Source organism: Lagopus muta, chromosome 1 (genome assembly GCF_023343835.1).
Source record: "Lagopus muta isolate bLagMut1 chromosome 1, bLagMut1 primary, whole genome shotgun sequence".
In the NCBI taxonomy this organism is placed as follows: domain Eukaryota; kingdom Metazoa; phylum Chordata; class Aves; order Galliformes; family Phasianidae; genus Lagopus; species Lagopus muta.
In genome coordinates, this window is record NC_064433.1 from 46,524,742 (window position 1) to 46,552,607 (window position 27,866).

The 27,866-nt window shown below is 39.5% G+C and overlaps 1 protein-coding gene across 2 annotated transcripts; it reads left to right on the top strand.

Moving 5' to 3' along the window:
• Nucleotides 1–3: 3 nt before the first annotated feature.
• On the top strand, nucleotides 4–27,266 carry SLC17A8 (solute carrier family 17 member 8). 2 transcript variants are annotated; one of them, XM_048954577.1, is made up of 12 exons: nucleotides 4–104; nucleotides 7,536–7,788; nucleotides 9,834–9,952; nucleotides 14,835–14,949; nucleotides 15,424–15,511; nucleotides 18,222–18,308; nucleotides 19,100–19,239; nucleotides 20,767–20,916; nucleotides 22,632–22,764; nucleotides 23,972–24,082; nucleotides 25,208–25,335; nucleotides 25,886–27,266. In XM_048954577.1, exons 1-12 carry the CDS (start codon nucleotides 4–6, stop codon nucleotides 26,222–26,224), a joined length of 1,764 nt encoding a protein of 587 aa, XP_048810534.1. In that variant the 3' UTR covers nucleotides 26,225–27,266. The 2 variants fall into 2 exon arrangements, with proteins under 2 accessions (XP_048810534.1, XP_048810543.1); XM_048954586.1 differs by lacking the exon at nucleotides 20,767–20,916.
• The last annotated feature ends 600 nt before the right edge of the window (nucleotides 27,267–27,866 follow it).

Genomic DNA, 27,866 nt, shown 5'->3' on the forward strand with positions numbered 1-27,866 from the left:
AACATGCCTTTCAAAGGGTTTGATTCGCTGAAGGAAAGGTTTTTTAACCCAGGAAAGGAAGAGGTGAAGAACACCGTTAGCGACTCGCTGGGGAATCTGCGAAGGTAAAATCTAATAGCAAATTCCTTGCGAGATCCATTGGTTACATTGCTTAAAGAGAAATGAAGTATCAAAAAATCTCTGAATGTTAAACAATTTGGAGTTGCAAAATTACTGAATCCCCACAGTGTGAGACGCCCTGCTGTGCAAAGCAAACTGTGCCAGAGGAGTGGCATGGAGCAGCGTGTGGCTGCAGATAAGATAATATTTATACCGAGCAAAGGAGAGGTGAAAATAAGTTATAAAATACTATTCTGATGTTACAAAGTGCATGAAGAAGGGTTTTAACTAAGAAAACCTCTAGGTGATTAAATGTGAATTATTCTGTTTATCTTGCACAAGAAAAAATGATTATTTAATGGGAACTAACTGTCCCAAATTATGTCACTCTTGAAATCAGATTTATCATTCCTAAATTACAGAGAAATTCTGGAGAATCTTTTTTTCACTTACTAACGTGATAAGAGAAAACAAATAGAAGTAAAGTACCAAGTTCAGCTGCATGTGTGCGTGCGTGTGTGCTTATTGAGAGTAACAAAGGAAAACAGGAGCTGTTTGCAAAAGGAGGGTCAAGGATTTATAACTTAATCTGGCAGTTTACAAGACAGTAAACCAAGACTTTTGGTTTGGAATAAATGAAAGTACAGTGTAACAGATGACTAGTTTGGTCAACAAGACTGTTGGTTTAAAGGGAAGCTTATTTCTATTGGAGTGGCTACTGGCAGCACTGAGATGTGCAATGGACAGCTGAGAGGCAGGGAGCCTAGTGGCATTGCTGGCACGCTTCATGTGTTATTCATCTTTGCAAAGGTCAGGGTACTATTTGAATCCTACATCTTTTTAGTGTTTTTCTTTTGTGTGTAACTTCTTTCTTTCTCTTGGGAAAGTAATTTTGAGTCAAGGTATGGTTCTTGGCACATCCAAACATGCATTTGATCACAAGAAAATGTACAATAATTCATGTGTACCATACTACATTGTGAATGTATGGAAAAACATGCATGTATACTTTGGTGGAAGTTACTAACGTTCACCATTATGTTGCCAATTACACTATTCCTATGCTACCTGAATGGAGTTATCTCCTTCCACATAGTTGCAAGGAGTTGTTCATTCAGTCACACATGGAACTATGGCCTTCCTTTGCTAACTTACCCAAATCCTTTCAGGGTTTGTATCTAGTGTGCCAGTATGGAGGTTTTGTCATGTGCCCATGGCACAAAGGCTTTGGATGATCTGGATCTCTTTCCTCTTGTAGCTGTGAACCAGGGATGCCCTGCTAATAGCACTGATACCTAACTTCATCAACTTTACTGCTGAATCAGAGCAGAACAGATCATAGAATGGCCTGGGTTGAAAAGAACTGCAATAATCATTGAGTTTTAACCCCCCCTGCTCTGTGCAGGGTCAATAACCACCAGACCAGGCTGCCCAGAGCCACATCCAGCCTGGCCTTGAATGCCTCCAGATTTGGGGCACCCACAGCCTCCTTGGGCAACCTGTTCCAGTGTGAACAGATCTGAGCTGACATACAAGAAAGTTTGCAGAACTTCCTCATTTTCTGTGTTAAACACAGGTTTGCCTGTGCCTTTTCCAAATGTATGGATCAATGGAGGAAATACTCCAAATGATGCAAGTTTTCTTACTGTGTCTGCAATCAGAGCCAAGCAAGAACTGTCAATTTTAGCAGTCTCTTAGGAAACGTGCAGTCACATCCAAAGTTTTCTGAAGGAAACGTGTGTGTTTTTAACTTGAAGTTAACTTTCCACAACTAGCCTATAAAAAAGAGCGTATGCTTACATATTATGTGATGGTACGTGTGATACATATGTGTATTTACCAGTTGTGACCCCAGCTTTGCTAATTGACTCTAATATGTTGTAAACAGAAAAGAATTTGGCTTCACTTCTCACATTTATAGGTGGGTAGTTGTTATTAGCACAGGTCAGGTCTCCAAGGATGCATTGGCTATAGTAACCAGCAAAATGTCTAGAAAAAGTACTCCTAGCTTTGATAAATATGATGAGCCTAAATCTTCCTCCTACATTTCATCAAACAAGAGAGAAGATCCAGCAACTGATGTCTGGCAAGACCATCTACCAGGTCCTGTCTTCACAGCAATTGCTTGAAGATTGATACATTCTGATGCTCAAGCATGTGACAGAGTGACACACTGCCTCCCCACGGGTGGTTAGCAGCCTCCAAATATTTTGTGGGTGCTGCAAAACAGGACTCTGCCCCCAAGAGTTTACCTTGTGGTAGCTGAGGGGCTGGTGAAGGGCAAAGGAGATGGAACAGGAGAGACGTAGGAAGCATCCTAACTCTGGGCATTTTCTTCTGTAACACCTCAGAGAAATATCCATTTGTTTTAGAGTACCACCAGATGGAATAAATTCACCAGAGGCAAAAGGGGGCTTGTTCTTAATTAGTTAAATACAGCAGGGCAGCGAATAGAATTGATTTAGAGGATTCAAGACCTGAGTAAGTAACGCTGGAGATCTGAGAACACTTTAAGCTTCCCAGAAAACTTTTTGTGCAGAACTTCTTGACAGGTACAAACACTTTTGGCCATCTGTGTGCTCAGTGTATGCAAAGAAAAAAATGTGAATTCAAGGCTCTTCTGATCTTGAGGATTTCAGAAGTCCTTGGTCAGCTAGTGACAGCAATGGGCTTACCACAGAGCGGGAAGAAGCCGAACAGGTTCACCTGCCAATAACAACATGGTTAATGTGAGAATTAACATGGGCTGTGTCACACAGCTGCTGACTGTAGTCTGGGCCCTGCTAGGTGTAGCACCTGCAGACTGCCCTTAATGAATTAGACATCCCAGTCAGCTAAGAACTGCAACCTGAAGCTGCTTGGTCTACCCTTGTGCTGGACAGGCTCCTCTGCCAGGAATGCTGCACTACTGCAACAACTTCAAGATTTGCTGTAGACAATCATCACGCAAACAAATCTGCAGAGTAGATGCGATCTCAAGCGATTGTTTCTGCCTTTGGATAAATAATATTTTTCAATAGCCTGTGTGTAGGATTCTGAAATTACATCAGGATCATCAATAACTGTTGTGTGCGGTGACTGTTGTATTGTAGGTGTGAAGTTTGAGCACCTGTGGCTCTGCTGGCTATGAAAGCGTGTAGTCTGGTAGAATTAATTTGATAAAGTGTTTTAATACATGGCAAGAATTAATGTTTTCTCCTTCTTGTAGAATCCATGGGGTTTTAATCAAATTAAATGAAATAATACATGAGGGCTGCTCCAAAAATAATGCCTTCTATTTTATTCTGTTGGCCCACGATGCCAGAAGTGAATATTGGTGGTATGGCAATAGAACCTTTCCACCAATATTCCTTTACGTTTTGTTGCCATGCAATAGATGGCAGCAGAAGGGCAGTCTGACAGAATGACCTCTGATGTGGAAGAGTGGATGAAGCAAAGGTGTGTAGGTGAACTGTTCAGTGTGGAAAATACTGTACCCATTGATACTCATTGACACTGGCTGAATGCTTATGGAGACCAAACAGTTGATCTGGGCACAGTGGAAGTTGGACTGCGTGGGCAATGTTTTCCTAGCAATGGTGTCATGATAGCAGCTGTAAAGTCACCTTTGCCGATGCAGATCTTGACAAGTACAGCTTGCAGGCTTTTGTCCACGGCTGGTGAAAGTGCACTGCTAATGATGGTGACTATGCTGAAAAATAGTGTCTTCTAGCTGATAATTTTCTCTATCAGATATTGTTGTTATGCTCTTTGTATCAGTTGTGGTTTCCTCAGGAATAAATAGGAGGCATTATTTTCAGAGCAACATGTGCAGCTCTATCCCACTTACGTAATTAGAAGAACAACTAATTCCTATGCTAAAATGCATAAATTACAGATTGGTAAATGTGTATGTATACTATGAATTTTATTTATGACTGATTAAGTTTTAAAAACTTTCATTCTTCCAATACTTTACATGACTGAGAGTTAAAGCTCTTCAGAAAAGAAGAGAAAGAATGTCAGATGCAGAAATGTTACATGCAGTAATTATAATGTTTGGGTATGGAATATAGATGTAGATATCTTCAAACAGCCAAGATGTTCTTGTGTGCCAAGTGTTGCATGTTTGCTGAAAACATCAGAGGGATATAAATACCAAACAAATATCTTCCAGCAAAATGTTCTCAGCATTTTTAAATAATTAAAGAGAAGACTGTTTCTGAACAGCTCTCTTCTAAACTATTAGTGTACAACAAGGAAAATTTCAATGGCACTGCCAAATGATACTGATCAGCTGTAGGATCTATTTCTTATCCTTTATGGATTTGTCATACCTCCATTCTACATTTACACTGTTCACTGACATAAGGCCAAAATGCAAGGTCAAACACAGACTGTGTGAATGCTTGCACTGCTTACACTTTGCTCCAGCTTCATTTTTGGATTTGGAACTGCTTTCTCTGAGATACCTCTGCTATAGTAGAACAGTTAATGTTAAGCTTTCAAGATACCAAATATTCTGTGATTATCTGAGGTCATGAATCAGTTCTCAGTCTGCTTTTATTAGTGAGTACTTGAATACAATAGCAAAACAATTCCACTGCAGAAGTGATGCTGGACAATAGTGTCCTGCATCAACACTGCCAACAGTGAATCTGGAGTCAAAGGATGTTTTCATGCCTATGTGAATTGACAGCTTGCTGAAAGCATCCAGAAAGGAGCAGATGTTTTTGCTTTGGATGATATGTCCAATCTTTGCCAGCTGTCCAAAAATGATGCGCCAATTAAAGCATAATCTCTCTCATATAAACAGAGTGATAAAAGTACAGAAAAATGAGGAATTATGCTTTAATTCATTCAGTATCTTAGTTTACTCTGGAGTAAGACAATAAAATTACTTTTTTTTGTTGTTGTTAATAGATCTTTTGAGTTAACCATAATAGCTCTAGAAATAATTATTTGTCTTTTTTTTTTCCTGCCTTCTTCATTTTTGACATTTTATATGGTTTACACCAGCTGTCATGAGCACGTAGAACAAGGAAAACACAGGGTCTTTCTTTTAAAGTGCCTCGCTGTGTTTCTGTCTGTACTCTCATTTCACCAACAGTGCTGTCTCTTTGCCAATGGATTGCAAGATCTCAGTCACCTTCAATAATACCACAATCCTATCATGTTTCCTGTGTTACCTTGCTTTAATGCAAAGTTCTCACTCCAGCCTAAACCAAGCCAATTTAACTTCACAGTTAGCACTGCTCTGAGCAAGGGGTTAAATCAAATAACCATTTCAGTTCTGGTATTTCTTGGAAGTGTGAACTGATGTATTCTATCATGCTTCTTTTTTTTTTTTTTTTTTTTTTTTCTTGTTGCTGAGAATAAAACTAGATTAACAGTTTTATTATACGATGTAAAAAAATAGTAATATAGCAAATGATGCACCTGAAGCTAGAAATGGAGCTTGGAAGTTATAAATGCTAACAATTTAAAGTGAAATTTCCTATTTAAATCCCCATGCAGCAGCTCAGGAAGCTATAGATATCATCTGTATTTGCAAAACCTTGAGTATGGAATACCATCCATTAGGCTATGGGCAGTACTTTAGACACAAAGGAATTGGAGAAGGCCATGATTAAACACAAAACTTTTCTTGAAAGAGCCAGCCAACCACTGTGTAGGTTGCCAAGTGTAGCCCAACCATACGTGCTCTGGAAATATTTTTTAGTAGTCGATTATTATACGGAAGACTGAAGTGCATTAGATTTTAGATACATTTCAGACCAGATGTGTGAAGGAAGGAAATAAGTTACTCCTTACCAGAAAAGAATGAATTAAATCATTTCATCATCTTATACACCAAGCCAAGCTTCTTTTATATTAAGTATGTGCTCACATTTTGCTAGTGGTGAGAGCACCTCCATGGTGGACACAAAAAAAGCTGGATCCTGCACCCACTAATTCACAGCAGTGCCAAAGCTAAAAGGCTTCCTAACACAGCTGCTGATCAAGGCTTTCCTTTAGAGAACACTTAACCCTAATCTTGCAGGTGGTGTTCAGAGGGCAGCCATGCATTCAGAGTGTGCTTAAGTGTTTTGGCATGTTGGAAAGCCTGTATATGCATTTAAAACAAAGGCATTAGAAATTAATGTTAGGAAAGGAAGTGTTTAGTTCCAGTTTAATGGTGCGTCTTCAGTTCCTTCTGATCTCATCTTTCCCACCAGAGACATTCCCCATTCCTACAGCACAGGGTGTTGGTATTTCCAATCGAACTGGGAGACCAAATAATTTTTAATTGCTTTAGCACAGGAAAATAGTTCCATAAGTGCAGGAAATAGCAATGGGCAACTGTTGTACTGATGAGACCATCTGTATTGTAAGATGCTGCTACAGAGTGCAACTTGGGCTGATGGCAGCAGCTGTGTGCCCTCCAATGGGCCCTCCTTCTCCCTATGGTTGGTGCAGTGAGAGCAGGCTGACACGCATAGGTACCATTTGCTCCTATTCCTAAGTAAACAGAAAAGTCTGTGTCTCTGGACCTTCCCTCTGTATTCTCCCCAGTTGCACTACAGTGCCCACACAAAATTTGCTCCCAGGTGAAGCCCCTTCAGCCTCTGCTGCTGAGGGGCAGTGAGCAGAAAGTTGCTTAATTTTCAGATCTCACTGAACGTTAATTATTTTAAAGAAAAAGGTAGAATGCTCAACAACAGGAATTGAGCTTTGTAATGAGCTAACTTCTTGTGGTGAGTGATACTTCACAGCAGAGGGGTTACTTGTCATCAAATCCCTTTGGACAGAGAGAGCCTGGGCCTGGCTCTTAGAATCACAGAATTGCTTGGGTTGGAAGGAACCTGAAAGATCATCTAGTTCAAACCCCCCCTACCAAAGGCAGGGTTGGTGACCACTAAATGAGGATACCAGGTCAGGATGCCTAGGGCCTCATCCAGCTTGGGCTTTAACTCTTCCAGGGATGGGGCACCCACAGCTTCTCTGGGCAGCCTGCGCCAGGGCTTCACTGTCCTCTCAGGGAAAAATTTCCCCCAACATCTAAACTGAATCTAAGAAAAAATATGCTTCATGCTGTATTTGCCCTTTCCTTGAAACTCGCTGCCAGTCTGTTCAGTGGATCTAATTAGAAGATGGATTTCTTCATGTGTATATTGACGTTGTTAACAACCAGCAGGATTTATCACAGCAGAGCTCATCAGACCTTTCGTAACGATGCTTGTGAAAAGCCCACAAGCACTTCTATGCAAGCTGTCCAGCCAAATGTCTGGGATTTTGGAACTTTAGGGGTTGCTCGTGACAAAAATACAGGCTGTGCGTGCCCAGCATGATCTCATCAAAGTGCCAAGAGGCAAACCCCTCACAAAGAAGTGCTTTAAAAGCTGACTGCAGCACCTAATTGTCCATCTATATTTCACAGTAAGGCATTTCTATTTTCTCTTGCTTCTTCTGCTTAGGAAAATCGATGGCACCAACATCGAGGAGGATCACATTGAGCTGACAGAAGAGGGGAGACCTGTGCAGGCCAGCGCCCGCAAGCCGCAACTGTGTGACTGTTACTGCTGTGGGCTGCCCAAGCGCTACATCATCGCCATCATGAGCGGCCTGGGCTTCTGCATTTCCTTTGGAATTCGGTGCAACCTGGGTGTTGCCATCGTGCAAATGGTGAACAATAGTACTGTTTATATTAATGGCAAACCAGAGCTGCAGGTGAGAAGCCATCCTCTATCTCCTGTTCTGACCTGTCTCCTTTGAGAATTGTTAAGTGCCACGTATCGAAGAACAGTGCATGTAGAGGTCAAAAACTCAGGCAGGAAGACATGCAAGTCTGGATTCCTACAGATGCGTAGGTTCTTTATCCTCAGTTAGGTCTCTAAGTCGCACAAAAAATCCGTGTGATATGAGCATTTGCAATGACATATGGAAAGTAAATAGCAGAAATGAGAACTGAGTTGGCTTGTGTGCTTATCAAGTTTCCAGTCTTTCAGCTGTAGACAGATTTTGTTTCAGCTGCAGAAGACTTTACCATTTACTGTCTTTCAGGGGAATGCACCCTGATGCTGCTACAGAAGGAATTATTAATTGTTCTGTGTACCACTAATCCCTATTCAGATCAGTGGATGAATTTCAGGACTTTAAAGTAGGCAATAGGGCAACAGTTATTTGCAAGTTATTGACAGTGGGGAGTGCTGTCTAGAGGTAACTGGAAATAGGTGCCAAGCTATCTCAAATTTGTGATGGATGGCACATGGTTCACAGAAGATGCCTACAGACTTTTAAAAATGCACCCAATGAACTGTATGTTCAAACCATGTCTAAGTTTCTCCAGTCCTGCCATGGCACAGGGCTGGGTTGTCATGTGTACCGGTTCTTGCATGTACAAAATTTGCTTATTGTTGGATTCTGTTGTAACAGGTTATTCACAGGAATACTGACTCTTACCTGATGTTTCCCTAAGTTTCCTTTGAGATAACACCACCAAGTTGTTCTGTCTGGGCATGAGCCTCTCCTGAAAATGGAAATTTCTCTATGTTTCATGATGTCTCAGCCCTTACAAATTAACACTAAGAAACTAAGTAGAAAATTAGATATTTTGAAAACTGAATTGCAACTCCATACACTTCTTTCTATACACACGAAGTAATATGAAAAAAGGAGATGTTAAGGCCTACCTCTTTAGTTTTCGTATTTCATGTTTTAGTGACAATTTTAGTTCAGAATATAAAACTATCTGTGCTGTGATGCTTAACCACCTTTCCTTGCCATGTGATTAGCCCCAAAATAATCATTAAGCAAAACAACCATGGTTTCTCTTTTCTTCAGAATAGCTCTTCTGAATTGAAGGTTCAAGGAGAAAACGTTGACAATGACCTTATGTTAGAGTGATTATACTGAGTCAAGCCCTGTTTAGGTGTTCAAGAACAATGAGCAGGAGGGGCACCTTGGGTCACCTTTTCTTCACTGCTCTATGTTTGGTTTTTTTTCTGGGTTTTGACTATCCCTCTTCTGAACAGAGTTTGTTAAAACAGACTCATCAGAGAAATGCCCTTAATCAGGAAGATTTGAGGAGACTGAAACTATTTGGTATTCAAGGATGACATGTAGAAATATTTCTCTTACCTCTAGAAATTATTGGCTAGGAACCATCTGTGACCTGCTTGGGGATGGTATTCTGTATCCAAATCCAACTCTATGATTGGCATCACTTTTTATAGAAGATACACTAGTCAGCTAGTGTTAACCTAACTTTTAGATTACTTCTTCAGATGTTACCCTTCTCCCCATTCCTCTATAAACGTCTTCTGCTCCCATACTATTATTTAATGTAGATGCTGGATGGTCAGTTATACCTTGATGAGACAAAGTCCAGCTTGAGCAATCTTGTTGAGTAAATGGATGTGCCCATTGAAAGGCAATAGATCCTCCTTATATCGCCAAGCAGGCCTGAAAACAAAGTCTTCAAGACTAAGCAGCACAAAGGGAAGCAGTGGCAAGAGCCAAAGACGAAGGGCCAGCACCAGCTGCCTTTTGGTTGAACTCTTTTCTCTTAGTCACCCTGACAGAGCAGAAGCAGTAATTCCACCTATCAAGTTGGCAGCATTTTGCCGTGAATGGAGAAGATTCAATCTCAGTAACACCAGTGCAAAGAGATTATCTTGATCTGTAGGATGGGGTGACTTCTGTGAGACTTGCAAATAGTGTTTACCCAGTAATAAGTGTGCTTCATTTTACATTTTTTTCTGTTTCTTTTACAGAAAGCCCAATTCAACTGGGATCCAGAGACAGTGGGACTCATACACGGCTCTTTCTTCTGGGGTTACATTGTGACACAAATTCCAGGAGGTTTCATTGCAAACAAATTGGCTGCTAACAGGTTAGAAAACAGTAAGCAAGAGTTAAGCTTTACAGCTTTACGAATGTCTGTCTTATACTGCTTACTAACACAGTGAACAAAGGTGCTTAAAGAACTTGAAGCTGAACTTGCAGTATTGATGTCTATAACCAAAAAAGGAGCTAGACTTCTGTAATGGGTCTGATTTCTGCTTCTTCCAAGTGACTTGCTCATCTCAAATGTTTACACATTTATTGTTTTCTAAACTACAGTGCTTTCTGGAGGATGTTTGGAACACACACCTGATGTTTGAGCTAATGCTTGTAGCATTTGTCTTTCAGAAGTGCTTCAGTGCTTTTAACTCAACTTACCAAATTATTTTTTTCCAAATAAATTTGACTTTTCTCCTTTAAAATTTCCCTGTGGATTGAAATTTTCCAGAAATTTTAAAGCTAGGCATTTAGAGCCCATTCTCATGCACATTTCTATGAAATCAACATAGTTATGCTGTCTGCAGTTGGATACAGTAGTGATGTCTGTAATTAGGATTGCCCAGAACTTTTCTAACAGAGCCTCATGATTTCTGTATGACAAAGTCTGAACTTCTACACAGATTATTTCCATGTCCATTTTGTTTGTGGGCTGTTTCTTTGTTGTTGTTGTTGTTTTCAATTCTATTTTTGAAAATGACAATAAGAAAAGCTGCTAATTTTGCCAAAGACAATTTTGTTTTTAAGCTTAACTTCAAAAAGTCTGCAGAATTTGGAATATGATCCCAGCTGAAACAAAGAGCTTGTCTGAAGACAGCTGGTTGTAAATGAACTCATGAGATGTGCATGTGAAAGACGTTTGAGATCTACAGATGAAAAAGAGGGTTGGTACTCACACTTTTCTCTGCAAAAAAGATTTGAAGCCATCTACAATGGCTTTCACAACTGGAGAAAAAAAATTAAGACCAGCTTTGCATTGCTTTGCCTCAAATAAAAGTACTTCATGCTCTGTGCTCTTCAGAGAGTTACAGGGGTTACAAGGCTGTCTAAGCATTCTCCTCACCGCTGTCTCTTATGGAAATGACTCCAGGATGGAGTCAAACCATAGAATTTTCCAGAAGTTCAGCCCCAGCTCTGCTCTATCTGTAACAAAAAGTTACTCTGAGTTCAGTCTGCACTTCTTCAACACTACTAGCAGCCTCAGTTCCTTATTTCTCTACCAGTTGAGGTGCCTAAGCAGGATGCTTTTCATTCTGTTGAATAAGCCAAACAAATTAGCTAGGTTTAATCATTTTCCCTCTCTTTCCAGTCTTGCCATGAAATTTGGCAGCTGAAGGGCTCAAAGACACAGATGTGTGCACTGTTGGCTGAATAATTCAGTATAATATTATTTTGGCTTTTGTTACCTTTGTATTTTTTGTTAATAGTAAAATCAACCAAGTATACCCAATAGCTCAACATATTCTATCAGCTAACTACTTCCTTAGGTATCTATCATATCATATGCACAGGAAGCTATACTTCTGTCCCCATTATACTTTCAGACTCACTTTGATTCTACAATATGACACCACATTATAGATTTAATTATGACTGGGTTTGGGAATAGAATCTGCTCGAGGAAGAACACCCCCAACCAAAAGATAAACTAAAAGAGTATTCCTGTTTGTAATAATAATAGGACCACAGATCTGACTAACTCTACGTTTTTCCTTTATTCTTTGTTCTCCCTACCAGTTTCTGCTTGGGTAGATCCAGCAGTATTTCCCTTTCAGAGGGGTAACATCTGCTTGGTAACACCACAGGGCAGGAAACAGGCAGAGCTGGGGCCAACCTGTGAACCCACCTCCCCTAGAAAGACAAATGTTTTCTGTCTCACAACTGTGCTCAGTAATGAGATGAGATGAGACTCTGCCCTATTACTGTGCTACAGATTTAGGTATAGAGTCTTTTGTTACCTGTTTAAATTCTGCTCACCACTGTGGAACCTTGAACATGCATGGAAACTCTCTCCCTCCCCCCTCCCCCCCCCCCAGCAAGCATTATTGCAAATAGTTGTGTATAATAATGTGGCATTCAAACAGATCTCAGAACAGAGGAAAATATTAAGTGCTTTATGCTTTTGCATTAAAACCACCTGACACCAAGTAAGTTGCTTTATGCATGTCCAAATTTGTATATATCTATGTTCCATCAGAAAGTTCACTGACTATTTAATGACTGTGTTCTTTTGATTTACTGCTTATCCTCCAACATGTGTCCTAACAAAATTTCTTGATTCTTTGGTTGTGATGAGGAGACGTGAAACATAAAGCACCCCCTGGTTTCAGCCTTTGGTAATGGCACACTGCTGGGCAGAGGAGTCTGTTGCTGGAGAAAGCTGTTTTGATGCTAAGTGGTAACTGGCTATGGATCATGGTGGTGAGGAGAAAAGAATACATCAATGAATTGAAAAGAACCAGTGTATTCTTGTCCATGGTGGAGACCAGCTTCTTTGGGATTGAAGGCTGGAAACTGCTGGAAAGATGCTGGCTGGCTATTTGCAGAAACACTGCTTAGCCTGTTAGTAACAAAAGAGTAGCTGGTTCCAACACAGTGTAAATGATGCATTTGCAACCTGGGTGTGTTAGGAGTTGGCATTAATTGAAGTTGTGAAGATTGGAAACTCAATCCTGAAAGCTAGCTGGTTGGGTAGTAAAACATGTTCTCTTTCTTATGGCTTATTCATTCTTCCACTTGCTCTGTAACTTATTTTTCTACTTAATTTGCCGTAGTTCACTGAGATGGCCAGTAGCTCTAGGATAACATAACCAATAACTCTACTCATGCCAAGGAAGATGCAAGGTGCAAAACTCTTCACTGACCATAACAGAGCTCTCAGTGATGCTCATTTCTTAGCTAAATGCTTATTTGGCTTTGAAAGTAGCCTCCTAAATGTCAAGACGCAGTCACAGGCTTTGCGTACCACTTCAGATTTTCAGACTAGTTTCCGTACAAATTCATTCCTTTGTCACTTCCCTCTGTCAGCTTTGCTCAGTTTCTTTGCTTTTGTGTTCATGAGTTGATTGCTTTCCTGTCACTCGGGTTATGAGCTGTCCAGGCATGAGCTGCTGCTTTTGTCAAGAGGTGTACAGGATCAGAAAAAACAACGTTGATCTCTGACTGTGGATTCTTTGGGCTATAATGCTATCATTAATTCCTCATAATTAATGATCATAAACTTGGATTTAAAATATGAAGTGATGTATATTTCCTGTGAATGTTTTTTTTTAAAAAAAGAAGAAGAAAAATGCTCGTGAGATCAGAAGGTTTTAAAAGTTTATGAATATTTTTCAATGGAAGATGATAAATAGCCATACATAGTGAGATCAGCATATGTCTTTGGCAGGAAAATCAAAAAGGAGAAAATATTTCTGCTGCCATTATTTCAGTTTAAATATCTAATACCATTCCTATATAAGAATGAAGCTTAATGTGTCATCTGTCATTTTTTAAATGGCACAGGCATAATAAGCCAATTCAGAACTGTTCAACACCAGTGAGTTTGAGCAGTTTGAAAAGGAATGTGAACTGCGGTCCTCACAGAGCAGTTGCTGCCAGCTAGTATCAGTGTAGCCAGGAGCTGAGGACCTCTGCCACAAGAGAGAGATGAAACTCAGGTGTGACCCTCAGTCTTGGGATAAGACAAGGCTGTTCTGATCCAACCTCCCATCTTCTAACATGCAGTGATTCCCAGGGCCGTCAGCCAGTGCAGCTTTCTATCTGCAGAATGAACTCTTTCTGACAGTTCTAATAGTTTTCGGTGCTGTGAGAGAATCTGAGAGGGGATCCTCCTGCATATCATCTTCCAAAGATGTTGGAGTCATGAACTCTTGATATTCAGAATGTGGCAGATACTGAATCCTGTCTGTGGTACAAAAAGGGAACCTGAGACTTCAATCAGCTGGGTGTAAAAAAGTATGCAAACCTGCAACCATCTCGTACTGAAATGACTGCGCTGTGGCCCAGCTGTCCATCATGTCTATCATCACTATTGTTTATTATTAATGCAATGCATTAAGTTTGCACTGCTCTTCAGTTAAGCTGATAAAAGGCCATGTCTCTACTGGGAAGAGCTCCCACAGACTGTGGGGAATGAGACAGACCCAGCTCTGAGCGTATCCCCAGGGCCTCTGAGTGTTCTGAAGCTTTGAGGATGTTCCTTGGATCTGTAACTACCACAGAGTTTTCTGCTTCCCATTTTTCTAATGGATGGTAACCTCTGGAAGGCTGCAAAAGATTTCCCAAAGGCTCCGATGCATGGAGAACCCTGGCTGACTTGCACCCAGCTGCAGGAAGTGTTCTTCCCAAGCAGGGAACAAAATGTTCGTATCATGTCTTTCCCAGAAGCTCTCTTGAGGAAGCACCCCTTCTATGCTACAGTTGGAAAGAACGCTTTTATCTATTATTTAGAGAACTGATGTTGGGAAGGAGTTGATCTCAAACTGTGCTGTTATGAGTTTAAGCTGCAGGAAGAGGAAATAATCAGCACATTTCAGTAAGGCACTCGAACAAGACTTTACCTGATTTAAGTCAAACCCTACTGATACAAAAGAATTCAAGTACTTCCCAGAATAGGAATAATGCTCTCAGTTCAGGGCTTGTGTAATAGCTTAGCCACCAGCAACTACACCAAAGTCTCATCCTCTGAGATAGAGGAATAAAACAAAACCTTTATTTAAATATGCATAAAACTCCTATCTCATTCAGGAAAGAAAATGTAGTGACATTATGTGTATTTACCCCATTTGCCAATAAGGTAAATTTACAATTATCTGTGACTTGGTGACTTGGTGGTTAGTGGAGAAGTTGTCTTTGAGATTGCACCTGAGAACAACGTTGCTTCTGAAAACCAGATAATAATTACATTCTCTTTTGTGATACTTTTTTCGAAGGGTGTTTGGAGCAGCTATTTTTCTAACATCTACACTGAACATGTTCATCCCTTCTGCAGCAAGAGTACATTACGGCTGTGTGATGTTTGTAAGAATTCTGCAAGGTCTGGTAGAGGTAAGAACATTCACCACTTTCATTTGGGGAAATTTGTTTTTTAAAAAAAGTTTGAAACATTTTGGTCAGGTTTTCTGATCCATCTACAGTTCTACTTGTTACTCCTTTTTTTTTTTTTTTTTTTTTTTTTTTTGCATTGGTATTTTTACAGTGATGATTTTTTTCTTATGTTGATTCATGTTTTTAAATTTATCTTAAAAGGAGCTTAAGATAATAGATTAATAGTGCTGCAGATAGACCTAGTTCTGCCTATTTAAGCCATCCACTGCATGCACTAAGCAGCATTTTTACCCCAGGACACCATACCATTTAAGTTAGTTTCCATCTTCACACTCCCCAAAGGAAATCTCTCCCAGGCTTATTTTAACCCTTCCGATGTAGTGACAACGAGCTAGAAAGGTTAACTCTTTCAGCAACTGCTTAAAGTAGGAATGCAGTGAAAGCAAATCATATGATGTGTGAAATGTCTGCCAGGGTGTCACCTACCCAGCCTGCCATGGGATGTGGAGTAAATGGGCTCCTCCACTGGAGAGAAGCAGGTTGGCAACGACATCGTTCTGTGGTAAGTTGATAGGCTTATGAGTGTATTCACATATATATTATTCATTTTATAGTTCACTTTTTTTTTTTTTTTTTTTTCATTTGCTCAGTCTTTAGGTGCTCTATCTGCTGTATGCATTGAACTGACTGTTTAATTAAGCATGCCCTTAACAACTATTTTAAACAACTTGAGGGCTTGGTCAGTCTTGTTCTTTGTTCTGCTCACTGGGTCTTTCCTACTACTGGCAGACAGACTTCTAGAAGGTGGCTTGAAGGAAATTTCAGAAGGCTTTGGGAAAAGGAATCCAGTGGAAAGATGGGAGAAACAAAATTCTTTCATTCAATTTTTAGCCTGACAAGAGCCTTAGATCTTTCTATGAAGCATGGAGCAGGAAAAATACTGAGTTTTACATCTTGTTCTCTTTTCATCCACATCCATATTAAGAATAAAGAGTTTTTCTTCTTTTAATTCTATCCTCTGGGTAGCAGGTTTTGAAAAGAAATGCTGCCGATCACTCTGCACTACCACATTTTCTTTCCAGAGAAGACTACCTCGATTCTCATGCCTTTCTAGCCCTTTCATTTCTTCATCTCATTTCAGTGGCTAGCCTAGCTGCTGATTTCAGGGAAAGCTGTGAATGCTTGTATCTTCTTACTGACTTCATGGTGGATTTGGATAAAAGGCTAAATGGGGGGAAGATAAGGCATAACCCAAATGCACCTCCTCCATTCTCATACCATAGAAAGTCCAGAGTATGGAGCAGGAACGACTGTGGTGTGATTCAAGGTGGGCCGTTGTGAGAGCGAAGGAAAAGTCCTACTCAATAACTTTGGTCTGTTGTTATCCTCTAAAGTACACATCTCCATTTGCCTTGTCCTTTCCCACTTGTACACTTCTACAACCTCCTGAAGAGAGGCTGTGGTGAAGAGGGATTTGGCCTCTTCTCCCAGGCAACGAGCAGGACATGGGGTAATGGCCGCAAGTTGTATTAGTGGAGGTTTAGATTAGACATAAGGAAGAACTTCTTCTCTCAGAGAGTGGTCAGGCACTGGAATGGCTGCCCAGAGAGGTGGTGGAGTCGCCGTCCATGGCAGTGTTCAAGAGGCGTCTGGATGATGTGCTGCGTGATGTGGTTTAATGCTTGTGGTGGCAATGGTGATGAGGAGATGGTTGGACTGGATGATCTTATAGGTCATTTCCAACCTTGTGATTCTATGATTCTATGATTCTAAAAGGGAACTCAGAACAGTGAGCGGGTGTTTAATAATACTGAAGACAAATCAGAAATAGTAATGCTTTGAAAAGTGAGCAGCTGAGAATGGAGGAAGAAAAAACAAAGAAAATAAGCATTGGTGAGTTAAAGCCAGCTGAAGACAAATGTCTGTGAGAGAGAATATGTAATAGAGAATATAAAAGTCACAGGAAATTATTGTCTGTTAGCAATGGAACTGAAAAGCTTGGGAAAATGCACGGCTAAAATGCATGTGGAATAGTAGGAAAAAAAAAAAAGACTGAAATGAAAAAAAATTAAAAAAAATGTGTTTTCTTTTAATACTCTGGGAATGCTATTTTTACCACAAATGACTCTGGTATTTAGTGATTACTTAGGAGTTTCAAATTTCTGCAGAGGAACAGATTAAAAGAGAGGTTTCTCCACACTCAATGCTGAAAGCCCAGCAGATAAAGATCCATCCTGTAGCTCAACACCCATTTCAGTTGCTACAGATCATCAGTTCTCTCTTTCACTCTTGTAAGGTGAACGGAGATGATGGAAAGATTATGAAGCCCTGTGTTACCCGTGTTCCTAGTTTCTCTATTTTCTTGCTTGGGGCTTGCTACTTCTGCAAGAACACTGAATTAATTATACAAAGAGTCACTGCAACGAGAAGTGTTTGCTAATGAATGGAGAGAAGAGTACTTCTGCATTTGCCTGTAGTTTTAGGTTATAGGTATTCATTAACAAAGTATATAATAAGGTCAAAAGTATGTGTATCTTATTTCCTAAAGTAATTCAAAGCAACACTTCTCACATGTCTTTATTTTGTGCTGATGCCAAATGTCCAGATTACATGAATCCTCCTTGGAATCATCATTGAAATTTCTTTCCAAGTACTTAAATTCTCAGTTCTTTCTGCAAGTCATTCAGAAATTTATTTAGCCAGTAATGTATGTTTATTGTCCTGTGTCAACATTAGGCTATTTATTCTGTGTGTTTGTTCATGCCACTGGCATAAACTCAACGTGGTTAAACAGACTCAGGGTTGATGTGAGCCTCCACTTGCAGTGCTTGTCGGGTGGTGGGGCTAGAGTCATGACAGAAGCTTCTCAGCATATTGGCATCCATCGGGCTTTCTGGACACCATGAGGGCTTCTGAAACTCAAGCTGTTGGCTTCTCTGAGGTTTCCTTCATATGCCACAGGGTTAAGTTAAGTGGAAATCCCCTGTTCAGATCTTAAGTCACGCCTGTGTGGTGGTACGCCATTAGTGTCAGCTTTGTGAATCCCATTTACCTAGGTTACCACATTCCTTCTGGCTGCAGAATGAGCCGGATGATCCCACTCCAGCAAAGGGCCTGTCTCTCTATCCCAGTCAAAATATCACAGCTGCCCATCCCATCAAATGTTCACAAAAAAGAAAAAAAGAAAAAAAGAAAAAAGATGCCAGCCTGTAGTAAGAGCTGGACTCATTTAACATTGCTGATGTGTTTCCTTAATCCTTTTTTCTCCTCAGGGTCATATGCAGGTGCAGTGGTCGCCATGCCATTGGCAGGAGTGCTAGTACAGTATATAGGATGGTCATCAGTCTTCTATATTTATGGTGAGTTGTTAACATAAAGAATCTCCTCTACTCAGCTGGTATTGCCTACAGTTTTGTTAAGCTTGTGTGATGGATATGGATCAAAGCTGTTCTGACGAATGAAGTGGTTGCAAGTGGGTCTTCCCAATTATTCTCTACTTATAGCAGCTTCTGAAAACTTTTGTTCTGTAATCTGCTGCAGTATGTTTTAAAATTGTAATGACCAGACTACAGCCCATGGTATAAAGGACCAACAAGAATAACTTTCTGGCTTTCTGTAGTGTGCTTGGTAGAAGTGACACATGGTCATCCCATGACAGGGCTGGGTACAGTTGTGCAGGTTGCTCTGCTACACAAGCACTCAAGTGATATGTATCCCAGAGCACCCTATAAGGCATAAGGGTCAACATATACTGCTGATAGGAAGCTTCAGAAACCTTGTGCCCTGAAAAATCTGTCCCATGCAGTTGAGATGAGTTTTCTATCTTCTCTGGTTGTGAAGCCTTTGTATGCAGGTGTGAACATGTTAAGATCATTCTGTTATTTTCTTCTCTCAGTTCCGCATAAACTTTGTTTCTACTTTTTTTCTGCCCTACACATACTGTGTCATATGAGCAACAGAATGCTCAAACACTTTGCAAACAAGCATTTGTATGTACAGAGTTGGGAATCATTTTTTCTCCCTTCTCTGAGCATATTTTTTAATGGAGATTTGGTTTAATTGGCTGTTGAAATCACCTTAACACTTTTAAATTTAGAAGTACGGCTTAACTGGCTTTTAAAACTGAGTTTTGCTTTTCCTGCCTCTCTAGGAATGTTTGGGATTGTTTGGTACATGTTCTGGCTGCTTCATGCCTATGAGAGTCCAGCTGCACACCCGACAATAACCAGAGAAGAAAGGGTATATATAGAAACAAGTATTGGAGAAGGAGCCAGCCTTGCTAGTGCAGGCGTAAGTAAAAAAAAGGCTTTTATAATTCGTGAGCTCTTTGCGTAACACCAGCACATAATGGGATAGATACAGTTAGCTTCATAAGAACAGCAGAACTATTACTGTTGAAGTTTAGGGGCTGTTTGTTTTATGAAGAATGCAGGATGAGGCTCATGCAAGTGTACAGGACAAATTCAGCAATAGGCAAAACCTGTAGGGCTGTTTCAGCTCTTGGTTTACACAGCATCCTTAGCCTAGGGAGAGGAATGGGATGGGGAGAGCAGGAAACAACACATTCTGGTATGTTCTTGAGCAATTATCAGACATGTTCTAAAATAAGTCCCCAAACTAATGGAAATACCATAATAAGGATCTGGCTCTGGATGTTAAATTACCTTGCTGCCTTATGGACTCCTGCCAAGGATGACTGGAATTCTGAGAGCTCAGGCTGGGACTTCTGCCCTGCTCTCTCACACATTAGCTCGGTACTCTGTATTAAGACTTCTCTCCTTAGGAGAATCCTGGGAACTTGCAAGCAAAACTTATTTTCCTGTCAAACACTATCCCTATAAGTATTATATTATTTCTTTAAGTAACTCATTATTGCTATAGGCAAAAAACAAAGATTTTTCTCAATACCTTACCCCTTCTTGGCTTTACTATTTAACATTCTGGGGGAAAAAATAAAAGAAGAAGAAAAAAAAGGTCAACTCTCCAAACCCTATCCTCTACATGTTTTAGATAACTGTAAGAGAAAGCATAAAGTATCAGGCCCCCCTTTTGGACATGCTCCTGAGGTTTAGCTGAAGTCACTGTTTGGAGACATACACACTTGTATCAGGTCATGATTTTGCCCTTGCTACATGGAGATTTGACTGCATCATCATGTGTCCACACATGAACTGCAGACACGGTTACCTGTGGAACACAGCTACTATTTTAAAGAAAGGACCAATAGTAATGAATATTGCAATAGTTACTTATTTAGGCTTCTGATTTGATATTTATTTCAAGTGAATAGATATTTTTTTGCTCCTGCTGTATGGAATATTTAAGCATAAATATAAATTGGAAATGGTGAAAGCAAACTATATGAATTAAATCCTCTACTACAAGCTTTTTTGCTGAATGAAATGAATTAGGTTGAAGGAAGTAGTAGCCTGCTGGTGTGTTACTAAGTGTTTCTTAGTTTGGAGAACACTTTTTTCATAAGCACTTTGTAGGACCATCTCAAACCTTGTTATGACAGAGAGTGGGGAACAGAACAATATTTCCTCTAGTATTCTTTGACTCTGTTATTGATCCTATTATCCCAACAGCAGGATTTCAGAACAGAATTGTGTGATTTCAGTGAGCAGAGCAATAATAGCACAGTAGTTATCCTAAAAATCTTAACGATTCCAAGAAAGTTTTTCTGTCTCTCTTCTTCCGCTGTTAATTCAGGCTGACATTGTAAGCAATTTGCAATGTGAATTTTATGCAATATAATGGATAGTCCTGATACTGAAGAAACTTTGTACCTACTGTTTTTCTCTTTTTTTCCCCTAGAAATTTAGTACTCCCTGGAAAAGATTTTTCACTTCAATGCCAGTTTATGCAATCATTGTGGCTAACTTTTGTAGAAGCTGGACCTTCTATTTGCTCCTTATAAGTCAGCCTGCTTACTTTGAAGAAGTTTTTGGATTTGCAATAAGTAAGGTAAATGTCTGAGATGAAGCAGTAACCTTCAGACTCCACTCTAGGAGACAAAGGATGACATCCCCAGATGTCAATGCAGTCATTTCAGTAGATTATTGCAGGTAACTGGGATGACATACGTTTACAAACTTGATAGATATGAAAACATGCTAGCATCAAATTATTAGCCAAAAGAAAGGACGAATTTCTTTCACTGGTAACAAAGAAACACTTCATAGAAACCAGCAGGTGAGAAATGCACTTTTTTTTTTTTTTTTTTTTTAAGTGCTGGTGGCTTAGCAGTACTTGGCAGGCAATGGTTTTCCTCCTTTTCTTTCTTTTTCAGTACATTTCATTGACAATCAGGGGTAAAATTTTCCATGGATTGATATTTCCTGCCACTTCATTAAAGCCAATATTGCTACAATCTCCCTTTAGAGCATGTATGTGGACTGTGGAGTGGTTGTACGACAAAGTTCTTCCAACTTCCCTTTAAAAAAACCTACTTGTTATATAATAATTTTCATATAGTAACATGCTATTTGATTATAGCAATAATTATTTATTCAGGGTAATGACACTCTGAATGGCCTACTGTAGCAATGGTATGAAGAACAGGGTTATTAAGAGAAAGTAGATTTGTTTATTCTCAGTTGTCTTTCACAAATATTAGAATGTTCACTAATTAAAAACAAATGTAAAGCTGATTTAGTGTTAGTGTAAGGAAAGTAAAACTCAGAATTCCTACTGAATTCTTCAGAGTTAAGCCTCTATAAGATGATGTGCTGGCCACAAAATAGAGTCTTTTCTTGTATTTGGGATAAGTACCAGAGCCTACAGAAAAAGTAGGAACTCTGCCAGAAAATGTGATAAAATGAGCATCAATTTATAGGTCCTACTACCATAAGAGCAGAAGTATATGCATTACCTCAAATGTATGCTTATTCGTAAGATTCTAATATAATTTCATGTTTTATACTGTATATAGTTATTGCCCATGCAATGCACACGTGCTGCCTTCATTATAATAGCATCAAGAAACAGACTGTCTATGCAGAAAGGATCTCCTTGAGAACAGAATAATAAAAATACATAAAAGCAGCTGTAAAATGAGAGACAGAACACTTCACTGTAGGACATATAAGTAAGTGCTTTCTGGTATCTACAACAGAAAATATTTGCAGTCCTCTATGCCATTACTTCAGAGCAACCACCAAAAAAGCAGAGACACTGCATGATATTTCTACGGCGAGATTCTTGTGCTATGCCTTCTCCTCCAGGACAGTGAGGAGATATTCACATCACCCCACTTTGGGTATCTACTCTAATGAGCTAAACTGTAGTAGTCTTGCACTCCAGTGCCGGCCATTGGAGAGAGAAAATTCCTCTAGAGCACTAACTCCAGAATTTTTAGACAGAATTCTCTTTTTTTCCTTCTTATTATAGCTTGAGCCCCATTATAGCTTGTGTACAGATGCTCAGAGCTGGGAGAAAAGCTGCCACTGCCAGGATAGGAAGCATGCTGGAGTCCCTCATGCTCCTGAAAATCCCTAATGCTGGGACAAGGGTAGCTTAAGGTCAGCCAGGTCTTTGCTGCAGATTCTGTTGAAGAAAAAGTCCACAGTCCACACAAGGATGTATGCTAAAGATGTGTCCTATATATATGATTCCTGTTCTTTTCCCCCTAAATCCCAAGGAAGGATATGAGCAGTAAGCACTTACTTTTGTAATTTCAGGTTGGCCTTTTGTCTGCAGTTCCCCACATGGTCATGACAATCATTGTGCCCATTGGAGGGCAGATAGCTGACTTCTTACGGAGCAGGAAGATTTTAACTACTACCACTGTAAGGAAGGTCATGAACTGTGGAGGTACTACTGGATTCCCAAAATATAGTACTTCAGTTGTGTGCTGCACCTGGTGTAGATATCATAGTGTGGCCAATGTTTTGTTGCAACATGAGAAAATTACTCTAGTTTGTATTTGCAGCTGGTTAATCTGGAGTATTTAATTGCAAGCTGATATTAGATATCCTTATGCTCTAAGTCCTTACTCCTACAAGCATGCCTTTAAAAAGAGAGGAGGCAAGACAAGTTGTTAATAATTAGAAGGGCAATGAAAACTGGCTCAGAAAAGATTATGATAAAATAGGCGTCATGCTGAAAACTTGATTTGCCACAGCTAGCCACATCCTGTGGTGCTGCAGGAACCCCTTCACAACTCTGCATTAACTGGCTGTGTTCCTGTGTTCCACTTCCAGAAGCATCCACTGGCAAATTCAGGCTGCAGAGATCAGCTGAAAGAAACATGGTGGATGGACAAACTCATTTTTGCTGAGCACAAAATAGTTTATTTCTAGATTGGTCATTGAAACTGAAAAATCAATAGGATCTGCATGTAATTGGCAAATCTGTAAACTGTACAGATGCTAAACTGTAGCATGACTGTGGAGTCATGCTTTTCTTCTAGCTTCTGGCTTGCATTATTTATGGCTGGCATGGGGTGCCTGAAATAGAGATGCCTGCAGTGCTTGGCTATACATCTTCACAAAGGATTCTTTTATTAATTGTATTTCAAGGTTTATTTTCAGTATTATTTAAAAAACGAACAAGCAAACAAAAACCAACAAACAGAAGGATTGTAAAGTTAAATATTAGGAAATGTTGATTTCCACCAAAGGCAAAGCCTGGAAGTTTTCTGTGATACCCAGGCGTGTCCTCTTCTGTTGCTGACACACTTGTCTGAAAAAGTCTTTTGTTCCATCTGCCAAGGACTTGTCACTTCACCGCAGCCATAAGAAATTGAAGACAAGAAATATTTCTCTCCTTCCCCCACCCCCTTTTTTTTGTTTTGTTTTGTGGATTTTACAGTGTTTCATAGAGAATCACTTTCTCATTATTTCTCTATACTGCTTGATGAGTCAATTTATTTTATCACTCAGCTCATTTACACAGGGGAGGGGGAGTAAGAAGTATATTCTCAATAAAAGATATTAAAATATTCCAGTAAGTATATTCCCAACAGTAAACATTCACATGTTCCTGCAATGTAATTTATGTCCATATGTTTAATTTTCAGGCTTTGGGATGGAAGCAACCTTGCTTTTGGTGGTTGGTTATTCTCATACAAAAGGCGTGGCTATTTCTTTTCTGGTGTTAGCTGTAGGTTTCAGTGGCTTTGCAATTTCAGGTAAGAATTAATCTTATTATTCATTTCCTTATTATTGACAAAAGGAATGTTACCCTCAGTGTTGTTCCTGTTGTCATTTTATTGTTGTTTGCTTTTAGCGTGGCTGCTTATGGAGTGTTCTCTACTACTTCCTATATCAGAATTAATTTATTTCAGTATCTATGAAAGGTGTTGCATGTAGGACATGAAGCTTTGACAGAACCTGCTCTGTTTTGTTTCTAGTTCATACCAGCCTTGTGCTAATGCCGTTTACAGTGGTGGCCACCTTCCATAATGAGTATCCCTTAAAAGAAGGAGAGAGATTTACTCTGAAATGAGCTCAAGGGATACTCGTTGCAATCCCACTGCTAACCCTATCTGCCAGTTTGTGCTTCCTAGGCCAGCTGTGTCTCTGTTACATCCTATAATCAACCCTGTTAATCTGAACTGCTGCTTCTACCATTTTCTGAGGCTTACCATTCTCTGGCTTTGTAGTTCCACCAGTATCTCTGCTATTAAAAGTGACACATCTTCCTATGAAGATGAAAGCCCACCTCCTGGAAGACTGCCAAGAAATGGATCTATTGAACAAAACAAAATAACTGCTGACCTTCCATCTTTTCAGGGTTACACTGATGGGAAGTATTTGCACTGCTCAGCTATGAGGTGCTTGCATGGCAGGCAGCTTCTATCAATCAATTATATTGCAGGATTTTCCCAGCACTCAGCTTTTTTACAGTATTTAATCACATGGATTTGAAATTCATCATCCTTTCTAGTGATCATCCGTAGCACTTACGACTAATTTTCATCACCTAAAGCATGATAATTATCTGAGCTGATTTTTACTCTCTCATTTTCCAATGAAATGTTTACCAAGAAGATGTGCTACAGTCATGACAATTAATTTTCTGACTGGTTTATATATTTTATATATTTCTTGTTTTGTTTCATTAGATATAACTTAAAGAATTGGAAAATATGTTTAAAAAACACTACTACATAAATTAAAATATATCTTTTTAAAAAGAAAAATACATATTACAAACATGATGCTTTCCAGAAAGCGTCCTTAGCCAGAACAGTTAGAGAAAACTGCATTGGCCCAGTAGCACGAAGTTGACTGTTGTCTCTGGTATGTTGTAGGATTCAATGTGAATCACTTGGACATAGCCCCACGTTATGCCAGCATCCTGATGGGGATCTCCAATGGCGTGGGGACGCTGTCGGGCATGGTGTGCCCACTCATCGTTGGTGCAATGACAAAACACAAGGTAATGTTTCTCCATGTTTCCTAGGGAAAGGATTGTTCTATGCAGTGAAAATTAACACATTTCTAATTTTCCTGAGAACTCAATTTCATCATTAATCTTCAGCTGTTTTCTGTTATTGTTGTTTTAAAAGTTCACTTCTACAACAGTGCAGAGGCTGGCTTCTCAGCTGTTGTAAACTAATTATCTGTGTAGGGAGATACTATTTTATACCACCACAGGCTGAATCTCTTCAATATCCTCATGCTACTAGTGAATTCTTAGCAGGCTTACTCAGGAAACACCTCTGCAATGCATCCATAGTAGGGTTCCTGAGCAATCACCAAATAACTCAGGTTTTAGGGAGAGATCTGCTTTTCCATGAATATTTCTTGTCCCTTTTCCTATTGTATTAGCCCTTGATATGAAATTTAAAATATTCACATCTCATAAATTGTGTTATCTGTTACATCAGGAATCAAACAAAGATCAGTATGTGCTAATTCATAGTATAGTTCAGACATTAATATTTCTTTTTACCGCAAACTTAATGAGACCTGAATCCTTTTTTCAGACCCGCGAAGAATGGCAAAATGTCTTTCTGATCGCAGCCCTGGTGCACTACAGTGGAGTAATATTCTATGCTATTTTTGCTTCTGGGGAGAAGCAGGAATGGGCTGACCCTGAAAACCTGAATGAAGAGAAATGTGGTATAATTGATCAGGATGAACTGGTCGAAGAAACTGAGATGAACAATGAAACTTTTGTAAGTGTGAAGAAAACATATGGTGCTACCAGTCAAAACAGTGAAATACAAAGAAGGGAATGGAGAAAGCAAAAACAAGTGACTCAAGATACGGAAGAACAGACTTCTTACCATTATGAAAATGGGAATTTTCAAGATTTGTCATAAATACTTGAAATTCTAAGGTTTGTATAGCAGCTATTCCCATCTTCCCTTCTGCATAGCTGCCCCAAATCATCTGGTATCCATATTTATTTTCTGATTCAACTGTGTAATGTCTGTCCTTGTTGGCTAGACACAAGGGGTAATACTTGCTTTCTAATACTGTGGAAGAGATCTAACAACAATGGAGCAGGGAGAAGTGACACTAAATCTTCACTTTGCCACTGGATTCCCTTGGACAGAACACCTGTAGCTGTTCAATGACTGGTCCTGGCAGAGCTTCTGCCTTGTGTGAGCCTATGACTGTTGGAACAAGGAGCGCCCTTTTATTCTCATCTGAACAGACAACAGAAAAGGTCATATCAGATGGTGGATCCACAGTGATGTATGTGATTAGTGGGGCACACAAATCTGCCCTGAGAAGCACTGCTTTGCCATTTGAAGATTCCTGTAGATTAACATTTGAGCTGCTTAACCCGTGTCAAACTGAAAACTGCGAAAGATCGAAGTGGAGGGAAAAACAGATTTATGACATGAGGCTGCAACCTATAATGGTCACTTAACTACAGGAAGGTAAAAGGTAGCAGAGATGGCACAGTATTGCTTCAACATTTCTCTAAAATTGATTGTCAGTCTGCTTTATAGGTATAATCCACGGGGTCTGGATGAGGCAATTAAATGGATACTTGTAAGATTTGCTGCCCTTCAAAGGTTTTGTGCCGGCATGACATAATTTTGAATATTAAATCATCTTTAGTGGTGCAATATTATAAATCCTTATGAAAGGAAATCATTAGATTTCTCAATTAATTGTTGTGAAGTAATTTAAATATATTTTTCTAGTATTATTCTGATAGAGTTCCTGGACTCAACCCCAACAGCACTTATTTAGATGAATAAGTCTATTTAGATGAGTAAAGTCTTTAGTACTGGATCTACAACTTTTTCTTCATCAATGCCACAGCCTCACTGTTGCAAAAGATGTAATACTGTAGCATCTGAGAGATAGCAGAATATCTATGTCTAAAAGTAATTTTCTTTTTCTATAGGTATATATTTTACAGCATAGTGTGGCTTTAGCTTTTTTTCAACCATTTTTAGAATCAGACAGTGGAACATGCCATATTATGCTGCGGCTCACATTCATCATGACATTAATATTCATTTCAGAATGGAGAATTTCAGTAAGATATGATTTAATTTGTCTTACGTTATTATTACTGCCTCATTAAATTCAAATGAAAGCTATCCTCTCTAGTCTTCAATGTGCTTTGTGATATTTCAGTTCTCATATACAGACACTGTGATACACACAAGGTGAGAACATCTCTAATACTCATTTTACTGTTTTGTTGAAGCACAGTCGAATGCCATGAGTGGAACATTTGTACAATCATTTCAATCTGTGGATGATTTATCTTTCCTACAAGCATAACTAAACGGGAGAACCTGAAATTATCTAATTCTCTTCAGATGTCTCTGGTTCCTTTTCTACCCAGCTAAATCCAATCTACAAGAGTATATGTGGATAAAAAGCAAAGTGAGATGAAGGCGCATCTAATTTGGCTTCACTGAGGAATTTTAAACTGGTATTAACTGATAATTTAATGATACAGGTATTGTTGTGGTGCTGAGCAATCCTACCTTG

Coding starts and splice junctions, on each gene's coding strand:
- SLC17A8 (XM_048954577.1), top strand. CDS start 4: ATGCCTTTCAAAGGGTTTGATTCGCTGAAGGAAAGGTTTTTTAACCCA. Junction 9,953..14,834: donor AACAAATTGGCTGCTAACAG/GTTAGAAAACAG, acceptor CTTTTTTCGAAG/GGTGTTTGGAGCAGCTATTT. Junction 25,336..25,885: donor GTGCAATGACAAAACACAAG/GTAATGTTTCTC, acceptor TCCTTTTTTCAG/ACCCGCGAAGAATGGCAAAA.